This window comes from Pristiophorus japonicus, chromosome 12 (genome assembly GCF_044704955.1).
Source record: "Pristiophorus japonicus isolate sPriJap1 chromosome 12, sPriJap1.hap1, whole genome shotgun sequence".
Taxonomy (NCBI): Eukaryota; Metazoa; Chordata; class Chondrichthyes; family Pristiophoridae; genus Pristiophorus; species Pristiophorus japonicus.
In genome coordinates, this window is record NC_091988.1 from 95933826 (window position 1) to 95956849 (window position 23024).

The 23024-nt window shown below is 45.8% G+C and overlaps 1 protein-coding gene across 3 annotated transcripts in view; it reads left to right on the top strand.

The window, feature by feature from the left end:
• thumpd3 (THUMP domain containing 3) overlaps positions 1-18723 on the top strand; it is a 37551-nt gene extending 18828 nt beyond the window's left edge. For 2 of the 3 annotated variants that reach the window (XM_070895764.1, XM_070895765.1), the window contains exons 5-10: positions 720-850; positions 4691-4760; positions 6965-7080; positions 8264-8371; positions 14859-14982; positions 16983-18723. In XM_070895764.1, coding sequence (XP_070751865.1) covers positions 720-850; positions 4691-4760; positions 6965-7080; positions 8264-8371; positions 14859-14982; positions 16983-17165 — 732 coding nt within the window. In that variant the 3' untranslated portion in view covers positions 17166-18723. The remainder of the gene's footprint in view (positions 1-719; positions 851-4690; positions 4761-6964; positions 7081-8263; positions 8372-14858; positions 14983-16982) is intronic. The other variant, XM_070895767.1, reaches the window with a different exon arrangement.
• The last annotated feature ends 4301 nt before the right edge of the window (positions 18724-23024 follow it).

Sequence of the window (23024 nt, forward strand, 5' to 3'; positions counted from 1 at the left end):
TCCCATCAAACACTGACAAGGCAGGTACAGAGTAAAGTTCCATCTACACTGTCCCATCAAACACTCCCAGGACATGTACAAGCATGGGAAAATGTGTGTATATTATATCATATCATATAGGCAGTCCCTCAAAGCGAGGATGACTTGCTTCCATGCCAAAAAAGGATGAGTTCACAGGTGTTTCAAAGAAGGACCGAATATTTCAGATCCCGAACTACATCCTGAAGAGTGGAAATGACCGGGGCCTGGGAGAGGCATGAGTTTGGAGCTCAGACGAGGCGAGGGCGCAGGGACAGTAGGCCAGCCCACACTGCGATATGTGTGCGCACTAGGACTGTGCTGCAGAACTGGTCTCCAGTCGGTGTATATTATAATCCAATACTAACGATCAATGTAATTGTAAAAAAAGAGTAAAATCCATAACATACAATTATCTGCTATCTAATATTGAATTAAGTCTACTTACAGTTGATGTGTTAAATCTAGATTTTTTTGCAATGTACTGAAATACTATGTGCAGCTGGCACACAGGCAGGATGTCTCTGGGTACAGCAGGAGGTTGTTGGTTTTGATGGTGTCATTTACATCGCTAGAAAGTAACCATGGTAACGCTGAGGAGTAGTTTGCAATCTGTGGGAGGCAAATGACACTATTGTGCGCCCATCATTAACTATCTTGTTTCTCTCGCTCAATCCATTCACACACCTTTATTTTTGCAGATCTTACTCAACATTCATGATGATGAAGTAGTGGTTGGTATAGCCCTTACAGAGGAAAGTCTACACAGGCGAAACATAACGCACTTTGGGCCTACAACTCTTCGATCTACTTTGGCCTATGGGATGTTAAGGTATGTTTCATTCTAGCTGTGGAGAACGGGATTTGAAACCATTCAGTCGGATGGTGAATTCTTTTTGCTGCTCATTAAAGGCCCCAAGCAATAGCTTCGCCTGATAGCTCAGTTGGTAATGGCAGTGAGCAATTGAATCATACAGACCAGGATTGATCCCAGGCCTGGGCTCAGTTTTCTGATTTCAGCCAGGGTGATCGAGAGGTCGTTACAATTGGACTGGGGACAGGGGGAAGTCGTCCAGGGTTTCTGCTCTTATCTTGCCAGTAACCTCCCTCCTCCCTCCCCCCCCCCCCCGGCTGCCACTTTGCTGGCAAGTGCGGACATTAGGTGAGGGATTTGGTTACAATGTCCCCACTGACTATGCTCGTGTGAAAAATGGCCACCTAAGTGAAGTAGCAGTGACTGACCATTCCCTGTGGAACTGTACCTCAGCACAAGTCCATGCTTGCGAGTGTGGAGGGTGGGACAACATTGTAAGTGGAAATGGATTTAGACAGTCTCAATGTCTCTGAATTTGATGTCACAAAACTCTGGAAGAGTTAAAGAGTTCCTATAGGCCCAGGCACAGTATAAAACTAGCCAAAGTGCTATCATTGAACTCAAATTGGTGGTCGGGAGTGGTCCACTCCCGATCATTGGATCACACTGGGGAGGTAACTGCTTGAGACACCAGAGTTTCACTATACAGATTGTCTGGAGCCAGGTACCAGAGCAGGACAGTTCATAGGGCCTTCATGCTACGTAAATAAACATTCACTAATCCAGGCAACTGTTGGTGTGTTTCGGTAATAAAAACTTAGCCACCTACCAGAAAACAAGATTAGTTGATTTGTTCATAGAATCCTGCAGAACAGAGGGAAGCCATTCAGCCCATCATGCCTGTGCCGGCTCTTTGAAGGAGCTCTAATTAGTCCCAGTACCCTGCATTTTCCCCATAGCCATATAAATTGTTCCTTTATTGTAGAATGTATTTTACTATTGCTCCTTAGCTGGTTAGAAATCACCATTTGAGGCCATTTCAATCTGTACTTTGGCTACCTCTGTGAATACTATTTCTCTATCTGTAAGATAGTTATAGGAGAAGCTTGCATGTTTTTACCAAACATGCCCTTGATCTAACTGTTGAAGTTGACTAGCTTAGTGCTGGTCATTTGAGTAATTTGTCTCACCTACCGAGCCCATATACTCTGTCACTATTAAGCCTCACCTCATAGTATAACATAACAAAATGTGACCCTAGAATCATAGAATGGTTACAGCACGGAAGGAGGCCACTCAGCCCGTCGAGCCCGTGCCGACTCTCAGCAAGTCCCACTTCTCTCCTTTCCTGGTGGCCCTGCAAATTTTATTCCTTCAGATACTTATCCAACTCCCTTTTGAAAGATAAGATTGAGTCTGCCTCCACTACCCTTTCAGGCAGTGCATTCCAGATCCTAACCACTCGCTGCATAAAAACGTTTTTTCTTGCATCACCTTTGGTTCTTTTGCCAATCACCTTAAATCTGTGTCCTCTGGTTCTCGATCCTTCCGCCACTGGGAACAGTTTCTCTCTATCTACTCTGTCCAGACCGCTCATGATTTGAACACCTCTATCAAATCTCCTCACAATCTTCTCTGCTCCAAGGAGAACAACCCCAGTGTTTCCAGTCTATCAACGTAAGTGAAGTCACTCATTCCTGGAATCATTCTCGTAAATCTTTTCTGCTCCTTCTCTAAGGCCTCAACATCCTTTCTAACGCATGGTGCCTAGAATTGGACACAATACTCCAGTTGGATATACAGGTTCATCATTTCCACACTTGTACTCCAAACCTCTTTTTATGAAGCCCAGGATCCCGTATGCCTTTTTAACTGCTTTCTCAACCTGCCCTCCCACCTTCAACGATTTATGCACACATACCCCCAGGTCTCTCTGTTCTTGCATCCTCTTTAGGATTGCACCATTTAGTTTGTATATCCTCTCCTCATTCTTTCTACCAAAATGTATCATTTCACACTTTTCTGCATTAAACTTCATCTGCCACGTATTTGCCCATGTCACCAGTCTGTCTGTGTCTTCCTGAAGTCTTATCACTCTCCTCACTGTTCACTATACTTCCCAAGTTTTGTGTCATCTGCAAATTATGAAATTGTGCCCTGTACACCCACGTCCAAGTCATTAATATAGATGAAGAAAAGCAGTGGTCCTAGAACCGACCCCTGGGAAACACCACTGTATACCTTCCTCCAGTCTGAAAAACAGCCATTCACCACTATACTCACACCCCCCATCCCAAGAGCGTGCCCCCCCCCCCCGGCTTCGGACACACCCAACACCGCGAACACTCCCCCTGCACCCAACCCGCCCCGTCCCGTCAGAATCCTTCCCAAATGCCGAACACCCCCGGATGTCGAGCTCCCAGCCCCGGCCATGTTGGTGGAGGACACCGGTGCGAACTCCCCTGCTCCTCCTCAAATAGTGTCATGAGATCTTTTATATTCACCCGAGAGGGCAGACATCTCATCTAAAGGACGGCACCTCCGACACTGCAGCACTCCCTCAGTACGAGAGTGCTATCACTGAGCCAAGTCTGACACTGCAAATAGTAGCAGGCAAAAAATGGCCGCATTGGGTCCACATGCGGCAAGTCTGAGAACAGAACTGTGCAAGTTTATAGTACAGGAGGAGTCCACCATAACTGTACCAGTTCTTACTCTAAAACAATCTAAAACTAATCTCTCTGTCCCACTCTCTCCCTGCATCTTCCTCTGCTTCAAATATTTTGCCTATTGTCCCTTAAAGGATTCAATGCTCTCGGTTCCAACCGCTCCCTGTGACAAAGCATTTTGTGCTTCAAAAGCCTCTGCGTAAAGGAATTTCTGCTCGTGCCTCTCCTCACTCGCTTAGTGACAAGTTTAAATTGGCCCATTGTCACTGATTCCCCAACCAGAGGAAATGGTCTTTCCTATTCATTGTATCCAAACCCAAGATAAATCTGACTGCGCATCTCAATAACCTGTCTGTATCTACCTGAACTCTTAGTCGCCCTCGCTGTTTGCCAATCCCCCTACTTTTGTGGCCTCAGCACATTTTAAGATTGCACTCCCTGTGCTCAGATTCAAATCATCGATATACACACACAACAAAAGTAGACTCAGCACTGATCCCTGGGGTGCACCCCTTCCACCTCCTCTCCAGTCCGAGCGACACCCAGTCTGTCTCTTTGTTTCCTGTCCATCAATCAACTCCTGCTGCTACGCTGCCTCATACACTACACGGCTGCATTTTTCGAAAAAGCCTTTTGTGAGATATCTTATCGAAGACCGTCTAAAAATCCATGTACACTAGGTCACTTCTTCAAAAAAACAAACTCATACATTTGTCAACCAGATCTGTCCTAGCTGCACTTGATAAGCACGTGCATTTTTAAATGCTTACTAATTTTATCTTGAATTATGGATGTTGATTTGAAGCCCTCGTTGTTCACTGACTTCTACCTAATTATGCAGTAAACTTGGCACTACAGGGTGTTGGATAAAAAACACAGTGTGAGATTGACTCCTTTTCACAGTGACTCTATTGTATATTCAATACCCATTTGAGAGAAATCTTACTGCAAAGGCATTCCGGTGCGCTGACATCCCACACCACGTGGCCACTGACCCACTAAACCCAGCGTGATCCTCACATTCCCCGTTCACAACTCAGCTGGAATTTGAGCGGCATTGTCTGTAATTGTGGATCCTATGGTTGTGTTAAAGCATGAGCTCGCTGGTCTAGCCCAATGCTGCAGGTAAATGTAAGAGTAAATGTTTTGTCTTTATGATTCTTAACATTTTTTCAATTCTGCATCGCAGGCTTTGTAATCCTCAGTCAACCGATATCATCATCGATCCAATGTGTGGAACTGGAGCTATTCCGATCGAGGTAAGGCTGTTGAGACTGGTACAGAGTGGTATGGCCCCGGCATTCCATGCATCGTATCTCCTGCACTGCATCACACACACATGTTACAAATTCCAGCCCGCCATAGATACCTTCTCCAATTCAGCGGTGTCACTTATTCTCATAAGTAGATCCCTCAACCCTTATGTTTTAGAGTTGGCTAGCACTGCCTAATACTTATATAATTTTATACTTGCTGTCACCAGCACTTTTTTCTTTGTCTCTGTCTCCATCTCTCATCCACTTTTCTCTGTGTCTTTCTCCTCTATTTTCCTTTCACTCTCTCCTTACACTTCACTCTACCTTCCGCCGTCTTGGGTTCTCTCCCTGTGCTTTTGGCTCTTCCCCTCCAATTACATTCTCTCCCTCATGCTTCTCACTCTCCCCACCCTCCCACACTTTGCATTCCCCCCCCCCCCCCATTTCTCTCCCCACTTTCACCCCCTTCAGCTGTTACTCACGTTCTCAATTCTTACTTTCCCCTTTATGCAAACTGCAACAGCACTTCACAGCCAAAGTCAGGTTCCAGATGATCAAGTTTGAAAGCTGTGGGTCATCAGGGGGAAATATTACCACCACATGCACCCTTCATTACCCCTTGTGAAATGAACATAATCAACTGCTTGCAATGGCCACATTCCACTAGTGGATTTACCAGGATATCCAGCAACATTCCGTGCACAACAGGGAGGAGAGCAGGTCTAGTGTAGAGCGATGTGGCCCCGGTGATGCATGCATCGTATCTCCTGCACTGGATCGCACACCAAGCTGTGACTGAGGCCCATTCATTCAGGACTCCCCAATACTGCATCACGTTATTGCTTATCAACTGCTCCCTGAAACTGACTTGCGCTATACTGCCTGCTGCTCACAGTGAGACTTGTGCATTGTCGCTGCATATCTTGCACTTTGTCCTTTGCAACCCACCGAGACAGGCCTTGCACCTCACCAGTGATGCACACACTGAGCCATACAGACCAGAAGGTGGCCAGGTTCCATCCATGATCTGTGCTGTTAGCTAGTCTCTGATGGAATGATAGTAAGAACATAAAAAATAGGAGCAGGACGAGGCCATACGGCCCCTCGAGCCTGTTCCACCACTCAATAAGATCGTGGCTGATGTAGGTGCTGTACAATCGACCAATGCGGTATGGAAAGGAAAAATTAGCCAGGGTTCTCAGCCCAAGTGCTTTGACATGCAGTGAGTGTAGCATGCTTTGGGGGGAAGATAGGGAAACTTTGGACCTAAGTTCACACAGCTCTCCAGCACTAACGTTTTTCTCTGTATTTATGGGTCTGCTGTAGACTAATTAGAAGAGAATGATAACTATGATTAGTCAGTAACTCCATTATCATTGTATCATGTGACTACCAGGATGGTAGAAGGTGAACCAGATGGACCGTGGTCTGAATTGGTCGCCTAGCTCCTATGCTTTAGTGAGGACAGGATGAGGCTCAGCTCTGACATCGTCCACAGACAACTATCCTGCCAGCACTCACTATCCAGGAGATGGTTACCTGGAGAATGACCATTTGGGTGAGATGGTGGAGGGCTCCCAGCAAGAGTCGACATTGTCACTGGGCAGAGGTGGGGCAGGAATAAATAAAGTTTAGATATAGTGGCAGGGAATGACTTCATCCCTCCTGGTAATTTCTTACCTTGAATGTGCTGATGTTCATATTAAGTCTCCTTTTTAGTAGTTTTGTGAGTCACAAACAATAAAGTAAACCTGTCCCAAGAGATTACACGGCACCGGCTGGGGTGGGGAGTGTCTATATTGGGATACAAAGGACATCACGGCTGGATGGACCAGAACTTCTTTACCTGTCCGTCATTCATCATATCTTCGTTTGTATGTACAATGTGTGCAGTGTAGGCAGTATTGGAAATCAGTTTAAAGGTTGGGTAGTAGTCCCAAATTTGTAGTGGTTTTGAAAATCCTGACAGTGTGGTTCCCCTGGGTTCCGAGTCTGTGCCACCCTCCTTCCAGCTTTACTCCTACTGGTGATGTCATGGATCGGGCCAGCAGAGAGGAAGGTCTGCAGTCAGAAAGTTGTCCAAAAGGGTCAGAAGTTCTTGTAATTACTTTTTCTGTAAAACGAGGCAGTACTTTGAACAGAAGATACTCCCTCTGGACTATGCCTTAAGTCGTGGACCTCAGTATCTCATTTAAATACCCCTCTAGGGAGCTTTAGAATTCCCACAGTGTTACTTTCTTGGTGGAGACAACAATGTACTGGCTGTGAACAGATCCGTCAATAACATCAACTCCCTGCAGAAGAAGAGACTGGATAAGGGAAGGTAAGGACTCGTCCTGCTGCACACACTGCTCACTGAGTGCTCCCTTTGTGAGTGAATGAGATGTTAGTTAGAACTGATTGTACAATCAGTGTATGGTTTAGCTTCAAACCTCTGTTCCTGCCAAATTAAGCTTTTCCAGCTGTGATTTTTCAGTTAGTCTCCCCTCACCTGAAGACACTGCCAATTAGGGAGGAGGGAGAAATCAGCCAAGATTACAGCTCCTGATCACTGACCATTGATCTCAGTTATAAAACGGGTATGTCTGGCAAAGAGAGGTTTGTGCTCAGTTAGGATGCCCCCTGCCATGTGGCTAAGTGACCTGCCGACACTCACTGTCCAGGCTCATACATGAAGCCTGTCCCTTTGGATAAAGAGTGTGTGGGCGCACACGGACTGTACACGACACGGGTCAGTGTCTTCAGGAGAATCGGGTGCTCGGGTCAATTCTCTCCCCGTTTGCAGACTAGATTTTGGATAAGAAAACTAGGAAGATTCCTGGAACATTAATAACCATCAAACATCACGAGTCAGGAACTGTAATTATTTTTCATTCAGAAATCTCAGTTTAAAAACCCATACTGCAGGACATCACTAAGGTGGAAAAGACTAGGAGAGAAGGTGAGATGAATTGGATCGGGACAAGCCTGGTTGTTAAGTGCCTGTAGCGCTATAGTATTGTGCTACCTGAGTGTTCAGACATTATTGAGTCCCGGCCTGTGTGTCCAGTTATAAGAATTGTTCGCCCCCCCCCCCCCCCCCCCACCCCTTTGTAATGGCTATACAGACCAGCTGATTCCCAGATTCATTCCCAGATTTCTGCTGAGTTGGCTGTTCTCAGCTGGGATGGTGGTCAGGGCAGTGCATTGGACCTAAGCACCCTGGGGTCAGGAGAGGAAAAACAACCAGGGTTCCTGCTCCTGATGCCTGTCCAATGGCACCCATAACTGGATATCCTGTCAGTACTCGCTGTCTGAGCTCTCACCTGAAGGACGCACCCTTGGGTGTGAGGTACTGTAGGGCACCTTGCAACTGTGGAAATATACTCCCAATATGAGCAGCATGTTCGGGGAGGGAGTAGGGGCAGATGTAAGAAAAGCATCCTTGTTGTGATGGAGGCCAGCCAAATTGTGGCCTCACTTAAAGTCCATTCTTTTACTGAATTGTGTTTTATTGTGCATTGCAGAACTAACTGGGGCATATCACTAGATGTTATTCAGTGGGACATCTGTAAACTTCCCCTGAAGACCAGTTCTGTAGATGTAATTATATCAGATATGCCTTTTGGAAAGAGGTAAGACACTGTACTGTGAAATTAATTTGTCAATCACCAGAAACAACAGCTGATCATTCATCTCCTTGCTGTTTACGGGATCATCTTTTGAGCAAAATTGGTTGCCCCGTGTGCTTACATAACAGTCATTACACTTCAAAACAATACAGTACATTGCAAAATGCTTTGACACATTTCAGAGATGTGATAAGGTGTTCTCCTCTTGGGTTGTCTGACTCTGGCCTTCTGTGTATTCTTCCCACCATCAGTGACAGAGCATTCAACTGCTCCCTCCCAAAATCCCTCCACCTCTTAAAAAATATACTTAAAACTCTTTTCGACCAAGTTTTCAGTCACCCCTCCCAAGCTCCCCGATTCTCAATATACTTCCACTTGTGAAGCATCTTGCTACCTTCTTTGTGCTATAAGTGCTATGTAAAGTTGTTGATATCAAGAGACAGACAGAACTTACATTTATATAGCGTCTTTTGCGACCTCGGAATGTCCCAAAGCAATTTACAGCCAAAGTGTAATCATTGTTATAATGTAGCAAACGCAGCAGCCAATTTGTGTACAGCAAGGTCCCACAAAAAGCAATGTGATAATGACCAGATAATCTGTTTTAATTATGTTGGTTGAGGGGTAAGTATTGGCCAGGACACGGGGGAGAACTCCCGTGCTCTTCGAAATAGTGTCATGGATCTTTTATATCTACCTGAGAAGGCAGGCGGGGTCTTGGTTTAACATCTCATCCAAAAGACGGCACCTCCGACAGTGCTCCCTCAGTGTCAACCTAGTGTCACTGGAATGTCAGCCTAGATTACGTACTAAAGTCTCCGGAGTGGGAATTGAACCCACAACCATCTGACTCTGAGGCAAGGGTGACACACTTAATGTTGGTATCTGTTCCATACTTTTCATAATTGCCATTTATGCCTCAATCTCATTTTCTTAGTGTACTGATAAGTAACATTCTGGATTTATGCACCTTATACCATTTGACGTTTTATATATCTCAAGAGGTCCCCTCCCCCTTAAACCACTTTGGTCTAAATCTTAAGGTTCTCTAATCTCAGTTTATCCATTTTACAGTAGGGGGCATTCTTCATTCTGTAGTCCTAAGCCCAAAAGAGTACTCTGTGTGGACTGACCAGTGACAAGTCTCCAGCCTTGCACTGCACTTGGTTGGCTGTTATTTCAGCTGTTGCTAACCTAGGTGACAAACAGTGTATTCTCAGCTCTGGAATGAATTTGGATTCAAACGTGTAGCTGATTTTGTTTAATTTCAGAGTCCATTTGTGAATCTGCTACCACAGGATACAGCTGAACTGTAGACTGCTGGCAGGTTCAGTGAAACCTCTGTCTCCGACTGGTTTTGCTTTCCCCCACTCCTGCACTGTAAAACTGAAATAAGCACTAATATTACAATGAAAACCTGGATCTGAAAGATTCCATGGAGTGATAGTATCACCCAAATTAGGTAGTGCTGTTGCCAGGTAGATTAGCCATCAGCCCCAATTGGCCCAGATGAGGAAATGAGCTCACGGCGTTCAGAAGGTTAAAGCCCAGCTTCACTCCTGAGTGGGCCGTCTCCATTTTATAGTTTTAAGAAGCACCCAACTGTTAAATCCTCAGTGAGGCTGCTGTACTCCTGAAAAATCCAAGATCGGGGAACTACAGACCAGTTAGCCTGACATCAGTAAGTAGGGAAAATGCTAGAATCTATTATTAAGGACGTGGTAACAGAGCACTTAGAAAATAATAAGATTGGGCAGAGTCATTACGGATTTATGAGAGGGAAATCATGTTTGACAAATCTGTTAAGAATTTTTTGAGGTTGCAACTACAGAATAGATAAGGGAGAACCAGTGGATGTGATGTATTTGGATTTTCAGAAGGTATTCAATAAGATGCCACACAAGAGGTTATTAAACAAAATTAGGGCTCATGGAATTGGGGGTAATCTGTTAGCATGGATTGAGCATTGATAACGGACAGAAAACAGAGAGTAGGAATAAATGGGTCATTTTCAGGTTGGCAGGCTGTAACTAGTGGGGTTACCTAGATCCACAAGGTTCTTGGTTGAGGGGCAATGATACCTTACCCTTAAATGAAGTCACCCCACCTGGCATTACTTTCCAACACTTGCCCCGCTCAGACCTCCTTATTGGCAGTGTGATTTTCATCAGCAAATCATCTTGGTCTGTCCCCTACTCCTCCGGCACTTTCTCCTCCTTTCAGTATCTCACCTTATTCCACCCCTCTCACCTCTCATTTAAAATTCTCGTTCTCTCCCGCCCACCCAAGTATGATAAAAATGTTATAACCGATATTTCTTCACTACTGTCCTCCCTCAGCCTCTGCACCAAGTGACTTCTCATCCTTGGGGATTTCAACCTCCATCTCAATTCGTCATGCGCTCTCCTCTAAGATCATTACCCTACAATCCTCCCTTAATTTCTCCCTCCATGAAAATTCCCCAACCCATATTCATGGCCACCCCCTCGACCTTACCATCTCGTGTGGCCTTGCTACTCCCATCATATCAGTCGCAGATAAGGCCATTTCTGACCACTTCCTCGTATCGTTCTCCACCCGCATCCCCCTTCCAACCTGCGCCTACCTCCTTCTGTGTCTGCCCCTGGAAAAAAACCTCTCCCGATTCTCTTAGAACGGCACTGATCAACTCCCAGCTGTCCAGCCTCTGGTCCTCCATTCACCATGACATTTCTGCAGCTACCAATCTGCTCAATCACACCCTCACCACCACCTCTGATGCCCTAGTCCTTGTTAAAACCATTACTCTCCCTCACCCCTGCCATTCCCCCGGTACAGCCCTGATCTTCGCTCCCTTAAGTCCAAGGGACGCAGACTTGAACGGCTATGTTGGACGACTGCTTTAGCCATTCACCGCCAGATCTGGCTGGACCACATAAAGCACTATCGGGTCCTACTCTCGTCTGCCAAAATCGTTCACTATTCCAGAATCATTCTGAAATGTAAAGATAAACCCCGGCTTCTATTCTCCAGTTAACCGTCTTTTTAAACCCCTCTCCCCAGTCACCACCCTCACCTCTGACAATAAATGTGAGGAGCTCATGGACTTCTTTGTCTCTTAAGATTGAGATCACCCATTTGGCCGCCTCTGCCTCTTGCTTTCCTGCTCGTAGCCCACCAGGTCAAACTTCCTCTAAGGATCTCCCCTACCCTAGCCTTGACCTCACATCTTTCTCCAGTTTCTCTCCGATCTCCCCTCATGACCTTTCCGAGCTCATCCTGTCCATGAGACCCACTTCCTGCTCCCTTGACCCTATTCCCATCAAACTGCTGACCACCCAACTTCCTTTTCTGGCTTCCATATTAGCTGATATTGTTAATGGTTCTCTCTCCTAAGGTACCACATTTGGAAAGCAGTGACAGGATCGGTCCAAGTCAGCATGGATTTATGAAAGGGAAATCATGCTTGACAAATCTTCTAGAATTTTTTGATGATGTAACTAGTAGAGTGGACAAGGGGGAGCCAGTGGATGTGGTATATTTAGACTTTCAAAAGACTTTTGTCAAGGTCCCACATAAGAGATTAGTGTGCAAAATTAAGGCACATGTTATTGGGTGTAATGTATTGATGTGGATAGACAACTGGTTGGCAGACAGGAAGCAAAGAGTGGGAATAAACAGGTCCTTTTCAGAATGGCAGGCAGTGACTAGTGGGGTGCCGCAGGGTTCAGTGCTGGGACCCTAGCTATTTACAATATACATTAATGATTTGGATGAAGGAATTGAATGTAATATCTTCACGTTTGCAGATGATACTAAGCTGGGTGGCAGTGTGAGCTGTGAGGAGGATGCCAGGAGGCTGCAGGGTGACTTGGACAGGTTAGGTGAGTGGGCAAATGCATGGCAGATGCAGTATAATGTGGATAAGTGTGAGGTTATCCACTTTGGTTGCAAAAACAGGAAGGCATATTATTATCTGAATGATGACAGATTAGTAAAAGGGGAGGTGCAACGATATCTGGGTGTCATGGTACATCAGTCATTGAAGGTAGGCATGCAGCTACAGCAGGCAGTAAAGGCGGCAAATGGCATGCTGGCCTTCATAGCGAAGGGATTTGAGTATAGGAGCAGGGAGGTCTTATTGCAGTTGTACAGGGCCTTCGTGAGACCACACCTTGAGTATTGTGTGCGATTTTGGTCTCCTAATCTGAGGAGACCAAATTCTTGCTATTGAGGGAGTGAAGCGAAGGTTCACCAGACTGATTCCTGGGATAGCAGGACTGACGTATGAAGAAAGACTGGATCGACTAGGCTTATATTCATTGGAATTTAGAAGAATGAGAAGGGATCTCAGAGAAACATATAAAATTCTGACGGGATTGGACAGGTTAGATGCAGGAAGAATGTTCTCGATGTTGGGGAAGTCCAGAACCAGGGGTTACAATCTAAGGATAAGGGATAAGCCATTTAGGACCGAGATGAGGAGAAACTTCTTCACTCAGAGAATTGTGAACCTATGGAATTCTCTACCACAGAAAGTTGTTGAGGTCAGTTCGTTAGATATAATCAAAAGGGAGTTAGATGTGGCCCTTACAGCTAAAGGGATCAAAGTGTATGGAGAAAAAACAAGAATGCGTACTGAAGTTGCATGATCAGCCATGATCATTTTGAATGCTCGAAGGGCCGAATGGCCTACTCCTGCACCTACTCTCCCCCCTCCCTCAAATCTGCCGTCGTCACCTCTCTCCTCAAAAAAACAACCCTCGACCCCTCCATCCTTGTAAACTACCGGCCCATCTCCAACCTCCCATTCCTCTCAAAAGTCCTTGAACGTGTTGTCGCCTCCCAAATCCGTGCCCATCTTTCCCACAATTCCATGTTTGAATCCCTCCAATTCAGTTTCCGCGCCTGCCACAGTACCGAAACGGTTCTCATCAAAGTCACAAATTACATCCTTTGTGACTGTGACAAAGGCAAACTATCCCTCCTCGTCCTTCTTGACTTGTCTGCAGCCTTTGACACGGTTGACCCCTCCATCCTTCTCCGATGCCTCTCCATCGTCGTCCAGCTGGGTGGGACTGCACTCACCTGGTTCCATTCTTAGCTATCTAATCATAGCCAGAGAATCACCTTCAATGACTTCTCTTGCTCCCGTATCATTACCTCTGGTGTTCCCCCAAGAATCTATCTTTGGCCCCCTCCTATTTCTCATCAACATGTTGCCCCTTGGCGACATCATTCGAAAACACGGTGTCAGTTTATACATGTACGCTGATGACACCCAGCTCTACCTCACTACCACTTCTTCACGGCCTCCAGATTGTCAGACTGCTTGTCTGACATCCAGTTCTGGATGAGCAGAATTTTTCTCCAATTGAATATTGGGAAGACTGAAGCCATTGTTTTCAGTCCCCGCCACAAACTCCATTCTCTAGTCACTGACTCCATCCCTCTCCCCAACTTCTGTCTAAGGCTGAATCAGACTGACTTATGTTCTTATCTTGGGGGTGGTGGTGAACCTGTAGTTCTATTTGTGATGTCCCTTGAAAGAAAGACCTGGCATTAAACTGGAGACCTACTCTTTTTATTATTTATTCGCGGGATGTGGGCATCACTAACAAGGCCAACAGTGTGCATTGCCCCTTCCTAGTTGTCCAGAGAAGGTGGTGATGGGCTTTTTTGAGTGGCAGCAGCGGTCTGTGTGGTGAAGGTGCTAACTTCAAGCATTGCCCTTCCCAGTTTCATACCAGCATGGCCGCCAGTCCCTATTGGCTCGCCAATAAAAAAGAGACTTGCATCTTACACTGCCTCCCACGGTAGCTCTCAGGAGTCACAGAAAGCTGGGTCCTGGTTGCTGTCTGAGGTGTGGAGAGCACCTCCTTTATGTAGCAGCAGAGTAATACTCACCTGCTGCTGGCATTGAATTCAGTCAGCAAGCACCTACTCTGGCATCATATCCATAGCATTCCTAAGTGTGATCTGGAGCTGGACTGATTCACGTGTCACACCCAGAAAGATTTCTGGTCCTGTTTCTGTTGACCGTGTTTATTTATGACTGATGTCATTTAATTATGGCCACTGGCCTTGACCCAGTAGGAGCTGGAACACTCTATAACCGATGGCTCAGCTGGTTACAGACCATGAAGGCCTTGGGTTTGGCTCTGGTCTGTGCTGAATTTAGCTGCTCTCAGCTAGTACAGTGGTAACCTATGGTCTAGGGAGAAGAAAATGAGCCAGGGTCTCCGCTTCTGATTGCTATCCAGTGACTCCTGTTGGAAAGTGTGTTCATGGACATTGGGTGAGGTAAGATTGGGCTTGACTCTGATATCCCCCATCGTCAAACAGGCTTCTAATATTCACTGGGCTCACATGAAAAATGGCCATTTTGGTGAAATACTTGAGCCGTCCGCGGAAATGTATTCTAAGCTTGAGTTGTTGTCTTTGGGGGAGGGGAGAGGAAAACATTTTAGAAAGCAATCAACATTTTCTGAACTTTATTGAATGAAACCAGGATAGGCTCCAGGAGAAAAAACTGGGACCTGTATCCAGCCTGCCTGAAGGAAATGGGGCGTGTGTGCAGACCAGAGACTGGCAGAGCTGCTCTTCTAACGCAGGACAAGAAATGCTTCGTAAAGGTAAGAAGATGCCTGCATTCCTGGGATTGTCCCGTCGTGCTGGGACACCGAGCTCCTGATGAAACCACGTGAGATGCTGGTGTGGTGCAGGCTGCACAGTGAAATGTGAGTGTAGCCTGCTAAGCTGAGACTGTGTAGCGATCAACGACTACTCGCTTAATTGATGTCCTGGCATCCGTTTGCAAATTCCTCAATATAATCCAGTGCTTAATTTGGAGTTCCTGAGGTGCCTCCAAGTAAGGTTGCCAATTAGTGTCGATATTGGAGTGTTTTTTTTCCTGGCCCACTAGAACCTTGATTGAGACGGCACCTTACGTAGGGCCTTTGCAGCCAGCAGATTGGTCCTAGGGATGTATGTCCGTGTAAAAGGTTGCTGAAACGTGTGTGTGTGATGCTGACGATCAAATGCTGAAATCTGTTTAAATCAATTACCCGGCTCTCTGTTTTGTTATCCATTATATCGTATTAAGTTTACAGAGCAGTTCCCAACCCCCCCACCCCCCCCGGTCCAGACTGGTGACACACTGAGCCGATCCTGGAAATTGCATCTCATGATGCCACTCTAAACCATGACAGGTTTTCCATTTCTCCCGATTGTTCCCGATGTCACAAAGCCGCTGTGGGGAGGTGGCCTCCTCCGGTGACAGTAGCCTAGAGACAAATCTTCTACCAGTTTTTCCTGCCCCTCACACCACCATGGCGCTGTCTATTGCTTAAGATCTGGAATGGTGGGCAAAGGCTAGAGGGCATGAACCCATTGTTCTGTCCTCACCCATCGATGCAGCACTGTCAATGGTGATTATTGCCATGGTAACACTTTAATACAGCCCATTGAGTTGGATCGGGGTAGCATGCAGTAACTACCCCAGAGACTGCTAAATGCACCACCTATTCATCATCATCATCGGAATCAAAGAAGACTTGCTTCCACTCTTAAAATGAGTCCTTAGGTGGCTGAACAGCCCAATATGGGATCCACAGTCCCTGTCACAGGTGGGACAGATAGTTGTTGGGGGAAAGGGTGGGTGGGGTTGGTTTGCTGCACGCTCTTTCCGCTGCCTGTGCTTGATTTCTGTACGCTCTCGGCGACAAGACTCGAGGTGCTCAGTGCTCTCCCGGATGAACTTCCTTCACTTAGGGAGGTCTTTGGCCAGGAACTCCCAGGTGTCAGTGGGGATGTTGCACTTTATCAGGGAAGCTTTGAGGGTGTCCTTGTAACGTTTCCTCTGCCTACCTTTGGCTCATTTGCCGTGAAGGAGTTCTAAGTAGAGCGCTTGCTTTGGGAGTCTCGTGTCTGGCATGCGGACAATGTGGCCTGCCCAGTGGAGCTGATCGAGTGTGGTCAGTTCTTCAATGCTCGGGATGTTGGATTTGCAGGATCTTGCGGAGACATCGTTGGTGGTATTTCTCCAGCGACTTTGAGATGTCTACTCTACATGGTCCATGTCTCTGAGCCATACAAGAGGGCGGGTAGTACTACAGCCCTGTAGACCATGAGCTTGGTGGCAGTTTTGAGGGCCTGGTCTTCAAACACACTTTTCCTCAGGCGGCCGAAGGCTGCACTGGCGCTCTACAGAGACCACATGCTCCATCTTAGCGTAGGCCGTGGTTGGGGCACAATAATAGCATGAGTGTCTCTCTTTTTGGCTTTTGATAACTATAAGCATCCCCTGTTGGAAATGGGTGTATGTGGGGAGCGCTGACGATAGGTTTGTGCTTGGTTGTGATTAGCCTGACAGGACTTGATATCTAAAATCATGTAGAAAGAATGGGCGCTTGACCAAGGTACCAGAGGGTGACTGGCACCCATGGAACCGTATTTCAGCACGAGTCAGTACCACTCCATGCTGAGCCAGGGTTGGAAGCAGTTCTGGTCGTAACCAACTTTTCTGTAAGTATAATTTATTGTGAGCCCAGGACATGCATTACCTGAATATACAGGGTCTAAGATCCTTCTACAGCCTCAGAACTTAAAACTTCTTTTCAATTTCTTATTGTAGGCCATGTCGAGAATGGGCCACCTCTGGAAGAAGTCTCACACTGTCTGGGTGAACGTGGGCGGGCTCCATGCTGCTGTCTACCTGCTGAAACGCACCGGTCTTTCCTTTGACAAGTTATTTAAGACACCCCAAGAACCTGCTCATAGTGAGGAGATTCCCTGTAAAACGGGGGCAGAAGAATAAGAGGAGCTGGGCGTGTATACTCCCAAGGGAAAACATTTGTGTGGGATAAATACGAGCCATGTTGGAAAGAGAGGGGGAACAGTCCTTGAACTCTGTTGCTGTCATTTTGTACGTCCGATGGAACAGAATGGGGAGGAGATTTATCCTTTCTCCAGTTGACCATGGGTACCATTTTCAGACTTCTCGAGCCTCGCTTTGGCTGAAGAAGGCAGAGTGACGGTGAACAGCATTACATGGGCAAACACTTCTGAGAAATCAGAGGAGAGGGAGAGAGCAGTTTGAGGAGATTCCATCCTCAGTAACACTGGATATGAACATCCAACTCTAGGAAACAACTGAGACCCTCTCCATTGTCAGTTACATCCATGTCTTGCAATAGAACCAGTGCTGGCCTTTGGTGAGCGTTTCCCAAGGTGGATTGTTAGTATTTGTTAGATTTACAGGGCTGAGAAAAATTGGGGCCACAAACAGTGAGCAGAATTTTTCCTTCAAATGAACCAAAGCCAACAACACTCTGCACTTCAGTTCAAAAATTCCCTGTTCTGGCCTCTGTTTAAAACTCTGGAATTCTTGCTGTTTTTGCTGTAAGTTAACAGTCAATGTTAAACGTTCAGTTTTTTGGGTTGCCCTATTATAATAGGGAGTAGAAGGTAAATGTTTGATAATTGTTCATTCTTTCCCCTTTGACTTTGTTGCATTTTTCCACCAAGATTTCCTTTCCCCGAACCCCACCACCGCCACAGTCCTTGGCTCTGATATCTTAGTTTATAAATGCGCCACCCAGTACGGTAATGGTGCATACAAACCAGGAGTGCTCCCCGTTCAATGCCTGGATGGTGCTCCTCCAGTTCCCCTCGTCACTCCTGGATTAAGTACGTGGGGGAGAGGAAATGTGTCAGGGTTTCCCCTCCTCATCACTATCCAGTAACCCTTGCTGTAAAGAGCAAGTGTGGCTGATATTTTCCTACATTTGAATAGCCTGCCATCATTCGCTGGTTGTGTTCACACGGGAAGAATGGCACTGGAAGCAGCCGTCTGTCTGGCCTGCATTTGACCCATGTCCCAGAGAGATAAAAGGCACTCCACTGCCCAGTCCCCAGTATTGAGAGTTGGAGAGAAGTGAAGTGGGGAAACTCCCACATCGTCCCTGGTGTTTCACCGATTCTAATACTCGCATTTATATGGTGCCTTATCACATCGAAACATCTGAGTGCTTCACACAACTAATTGCTGTTTGTACTGCTCATGATGTATATAGGCTTGTCTTCGATTTGAGTCATCCTATGGACCCTGCTGCGTAGTGAGAGGCAGTGTATGCAGGATGCCTTGTCTTCAGTTTGAAGATTGAAGACTACCTACAAGCTGACATTGTTCTTTTCACTCCTGCAACAGGGCTAAAATACATTTAAATTGGTTACATGAAAGTGAGACTTTGCCCAGTGTTTTGATGCGCTGAGAGGGGTCGGCGAGAGCGTGGCTGAACTCAAATACATGAGTACATTTTGATTTACTTTAACATTATTATTTAAATTTTACAATAAAGGTTTGGATGTGATTACATGATGTTTGTCCATTTTATCCAGCAGTACTGTCCCTGACAATAACCTCAGTATAACACCAAACTTAGAAGGGGAAGGCAAATTAGGAGAGGGAGGTGAATGTCTTGACTGGCCTGCTGATAAGTACCTGGAGATGAATATGATGAGAGAGGATGAGCGGTATTGTAGTTTGATATTTTCAACATACTAGGAGCAGCCAGAAAGAGCACGGTGGATTTTTCTAGCCCTGCAGATGCCTGGGTTCCTGGGTTAAATGTATCTGGTTACCAATTCTCCATCATCTTGTGAAAGTGTAGACTTTTGCGGAGTTACTGTTCCATGGGTGCTGTGGTGTCTGCCATTAGCTGTATGTCATGGCTCAGTTAGTAGCCTCTGAGTCAGAAGATTGTGAGTTCAAGTCTCACTCTAGAGGCTTGAGCACAAAATCTCAGCTGACATTCCATGCAGTATCTGAGGGAGTGCTGCACTGTCGGATGAGCCATCTTGCATCCGTTAAACCAAGTCTACGTCTGCCCTCTCGGGAATGGCGCTATTTTGAAGAAGAGCAGGGCAGTTCTCCCTGTTGTCCCAGACAACATTTATCCCTCAATCAACTTCACTAAAAAAACAGATTAATTAGTCGTTATCACATTTCTGTTTGTGGGATCTTGCTGTGTGCAAATTGGATGTTGTGATTCCCACATTACAACAATGACTACACTTCAAATGTACTTCATTTGCGTAAAGGGCTTTTGGACGTCCTGAGGTTGTGAAAGGCGCTATGTAAATGCAAGTTTTCCCTTTTATAATGCAAGTACCAGACGAAGTTTGTAAGAAAAGAGGGAGAGAACAAACAGGGAACTACAGGCCAGTTAGCCTAACATCAGTCGTTGGGGAAATGCTGAAATCCATTATGAAGGCAGAGATAACAGGGCACTTAGAAAATCATAATTTGATTAGGCAGGGTCAACATGGTTTTATGAAAGGGAAATTGAGTTTAACAAATGTAGTCACGTTTTTTGAGGATATAACTAGTAGGGTAGATAAAGGGAATCCAGTGGATGTAGTGTATTTGGATTTCCGAAACGCATTCGATAAGGTGCTGCATAAAAGATTGCTCATGGGGTTGAAGGTAATATATTAGCTTGGATAGAGGATTGGTTAACGGACAGAAAACAGTAGGGATAAACCGGTCGTTTTCCGGTTGGCAGGCTGCAACTAGTGGGGTGTCGCAAGGATCAGTGTTGGGACGTCAACTATTTACAATCTAGATTAATGACTTGGATGAAGGGATTGGTTATAATGTATCCAAGTTCGCTGATGATTCAGAGCTAGGTGGGACAGTAAACTGTGAGGAGGACACAAAGAGCGTGCAAAGGGATATAGACAGGTTGCGTGAGTGGGCATTAAGGTGGCAGGTGGAGTATAATGTGGGGAAATGTGAAGTTATTCACTTTGGTAGGAAGAATAGAAAAACAAAAACATTTTTAAATGGTGAGAAACTATTAAATGTTGGTGTTGAGAGATTTAGGTGTCCACGTACAGGAAACACAAAGTTAGCATGCAGGTACAGCAAGCAATTAGGAAGGCAAATGGCATGTTGGCCTTTACTGCAAGGAGTTTGGAGTACAAGTCTTACTACAATTGTACAGGGCATAGTCCCAGGATAAAGAGTTGTCCATTTAAGACTGAGATAAGGAGGAATTTCTTCACTCAGAGGGTTGTGAATCTTTGGACTTATCTACCCCAAAGGGCTGTGGCTGCTGAGTCATTGGGTACATTAAAGGCTGAGATCGATAGATTTTTCTCTCAAAATCATCGGATTTGAGGATTGGGCAGGAAAGTGGAATTGAGGTCGCAGATCAGCCATAATATTGAATGGCGGAGCAGGCTTGAAATGCCGTATGGCCCACTACCGCTATTATGTATTCTTACATTCTTATGTAAATATCTTTATCATTTTCCGAATGGAAAGGTGACCTCAATTGGAGGAGTTCAGAGCATTCTCTGTCTAGTAGGTACCCAAGCATCCACTGTGTCACGGATGGTTCAATGCATCAACCCCAATCCCTACATCAACAGGATGGTGTACCACTCCGTTAATGTGCAGGCCCTTTAGGCTACAGCAAAGTGATCCTGAAAGTGCCTGTTTTCGGGAGTAGTCATGATGCTCTCATTAGGGAGCAGTCCACAGTCCCTGTATTCTTTGACAGCTCCTCGAAAGTGAACTGAAGAGTGTTGGGAGACCAGAGTTACCTGTCAGCCATTGCTGATGACCCCAATCAGAAAGGAAGTCGGGGGTTTTGGGGAGCGGGCAGGAAAGTGGATTTGAGGCCAAGATCAGATCAGTCATAATCTTATTGAACGGCGGAGCAGGCTCGAGGGGCCAAATGGCCTACTCCTGCTCCTATTTCTTATGTTCTTAGTGCCACACAGCTGCAGAGCTGAATGAAGCCCACGCCACCACCTGGGTTACTGTGGAATTAGGATAGTAAAGGGACTGTTCTGTTGTGAAAACCACTTTACTGCTCTGCAGTCCAACCAAAATCAACAAACAGCTGCTTTTGCCATCAAAGGAGAAGGTTCACGGGGCTGCAGGACCACAGGAACTGAATGAGGAGGAGAGCTGACACAGAGGGAGCAGATGTGCAGGCAAGGAGAATGTGGCACAACTTCCAGTAATGGACCCCTTCTGCCTCTCCTACACACTGTCACCCCAGGACCATGCTGCAATTCCTTCCACTGAAGCTGAACTGCCATCTTTCAGCCCGCCTGCTAGATATTTTCCCAGCCCTATCCAACAACACTGTCCATACAAAGCAGAAATTAAAAGATTTATACGTATTTAGTGCTATTTACATTGGTAATATGGTCTAGGTTCTACACTTGTGCTTTCTCTTGGTCACCTTATTACATGAAATGTACAACACAGAAACAGGCTATTCGGCCCAACTGGTCTGCTCCACACGAGTTTCCTCCCACCTTTCATCTAAACCTATCATCATCTTCTATTCCTTTCCCCCTCATGTACTATTGAGCTGCCCCTTAAATGCACTATGCTTATTCGTCTCGACTTCTCCACGTGGCAGCAAGTTTCACATTCCACATAGTCTCTGGGTAAAGAAGTTTTTCCTGAATTCCTTGTTGGTGACCATCTTATACTTGATTCCTCTCCCCACATCGAATCATAGAAATTTAAGGCGCAGAAGGCGGCCATTCGACCCATCATGTCTATGCCAGCCAAAAAAAAGCTAGCCAGCCTAATCGCACTTTACAGATCTTGGTCCGTAGCCTTGTAGGTTACGGCTCTCTAAGTGCACATCCAAGTAGTTTTTAAATGTGATGAGCATTTCTGCCTCTACCACCCTTTCAGGCAGTGAGTTCCAGACCGCCACCACTCTCTGAGTGAAAAAAAATTCTCCTCAACTCCCCTCTAATCCTTCTACCAATTACTTTAAATCTATGCCCTCTGGTTAAATTATTCTCTCTACTCGGGGAAATAGGTCCTTCTTATCCACTCTATCTAATTTTTTACACCTCAACCAAGTCTTCCATCAGCCTCCTCTGTTCCAAAGAAAACAGCCTATCCAATCTTTCCTCATAGCTAAAATTCTCCAGCCCAGACAACATCCTTGTAAATCTCCTCTCTACCCTCTCTGGTGCAATCACATCTTTCCTGTAATGTAGTGAGCAGAACTGAATGTGTACTGTAGCTGTGCCTTGGTGAATAAAGGAAAGTATCCCAAATGCCGCCTTATCCACATGATCTACTTGTCCTGCTACCTTCAGGGATCTGTGGACATGCACTCCAAGGTTCCTCTGGAATTCTCAGTACCTTACTATTCATTGTGTAATTTCTTGCCTTGTTAGCCCTCCCCAGATGCATCACCTCATACTTGTCCGGATTGAATTCCATTTGCCATTATTCTGCCCACCTGACCAGTCCATTGATATCTTCCTGCAGTTGACAGATTTCTTCCTCACTGTCAATCACATGGACAATTTTTGTATCTTCTGCAAACTTCTTAATCATGGCCCTTACATTGAAGTCTAAATCATTGATATATACCACAAAAAGCAAGGGACCTAGTACATAGAAACATAGAAAATAGGTGCAGGAGTAGGCCTTTCGGCCCTTCTAGCCTGCACCGCCATTCAATGAGTTCATGGCTGAACATTCAACTTCAGTACCCCATTCCTGCTTTCTCGCCATACCCCTTGATCCCCCTAGTAGTAAGGACCTCATCTAACTCCTTTTTGAATATATTTAGTGAATTGGCCTCAACAACTTTCTGTGGTAGAGAATTCCACAGGTTCACCA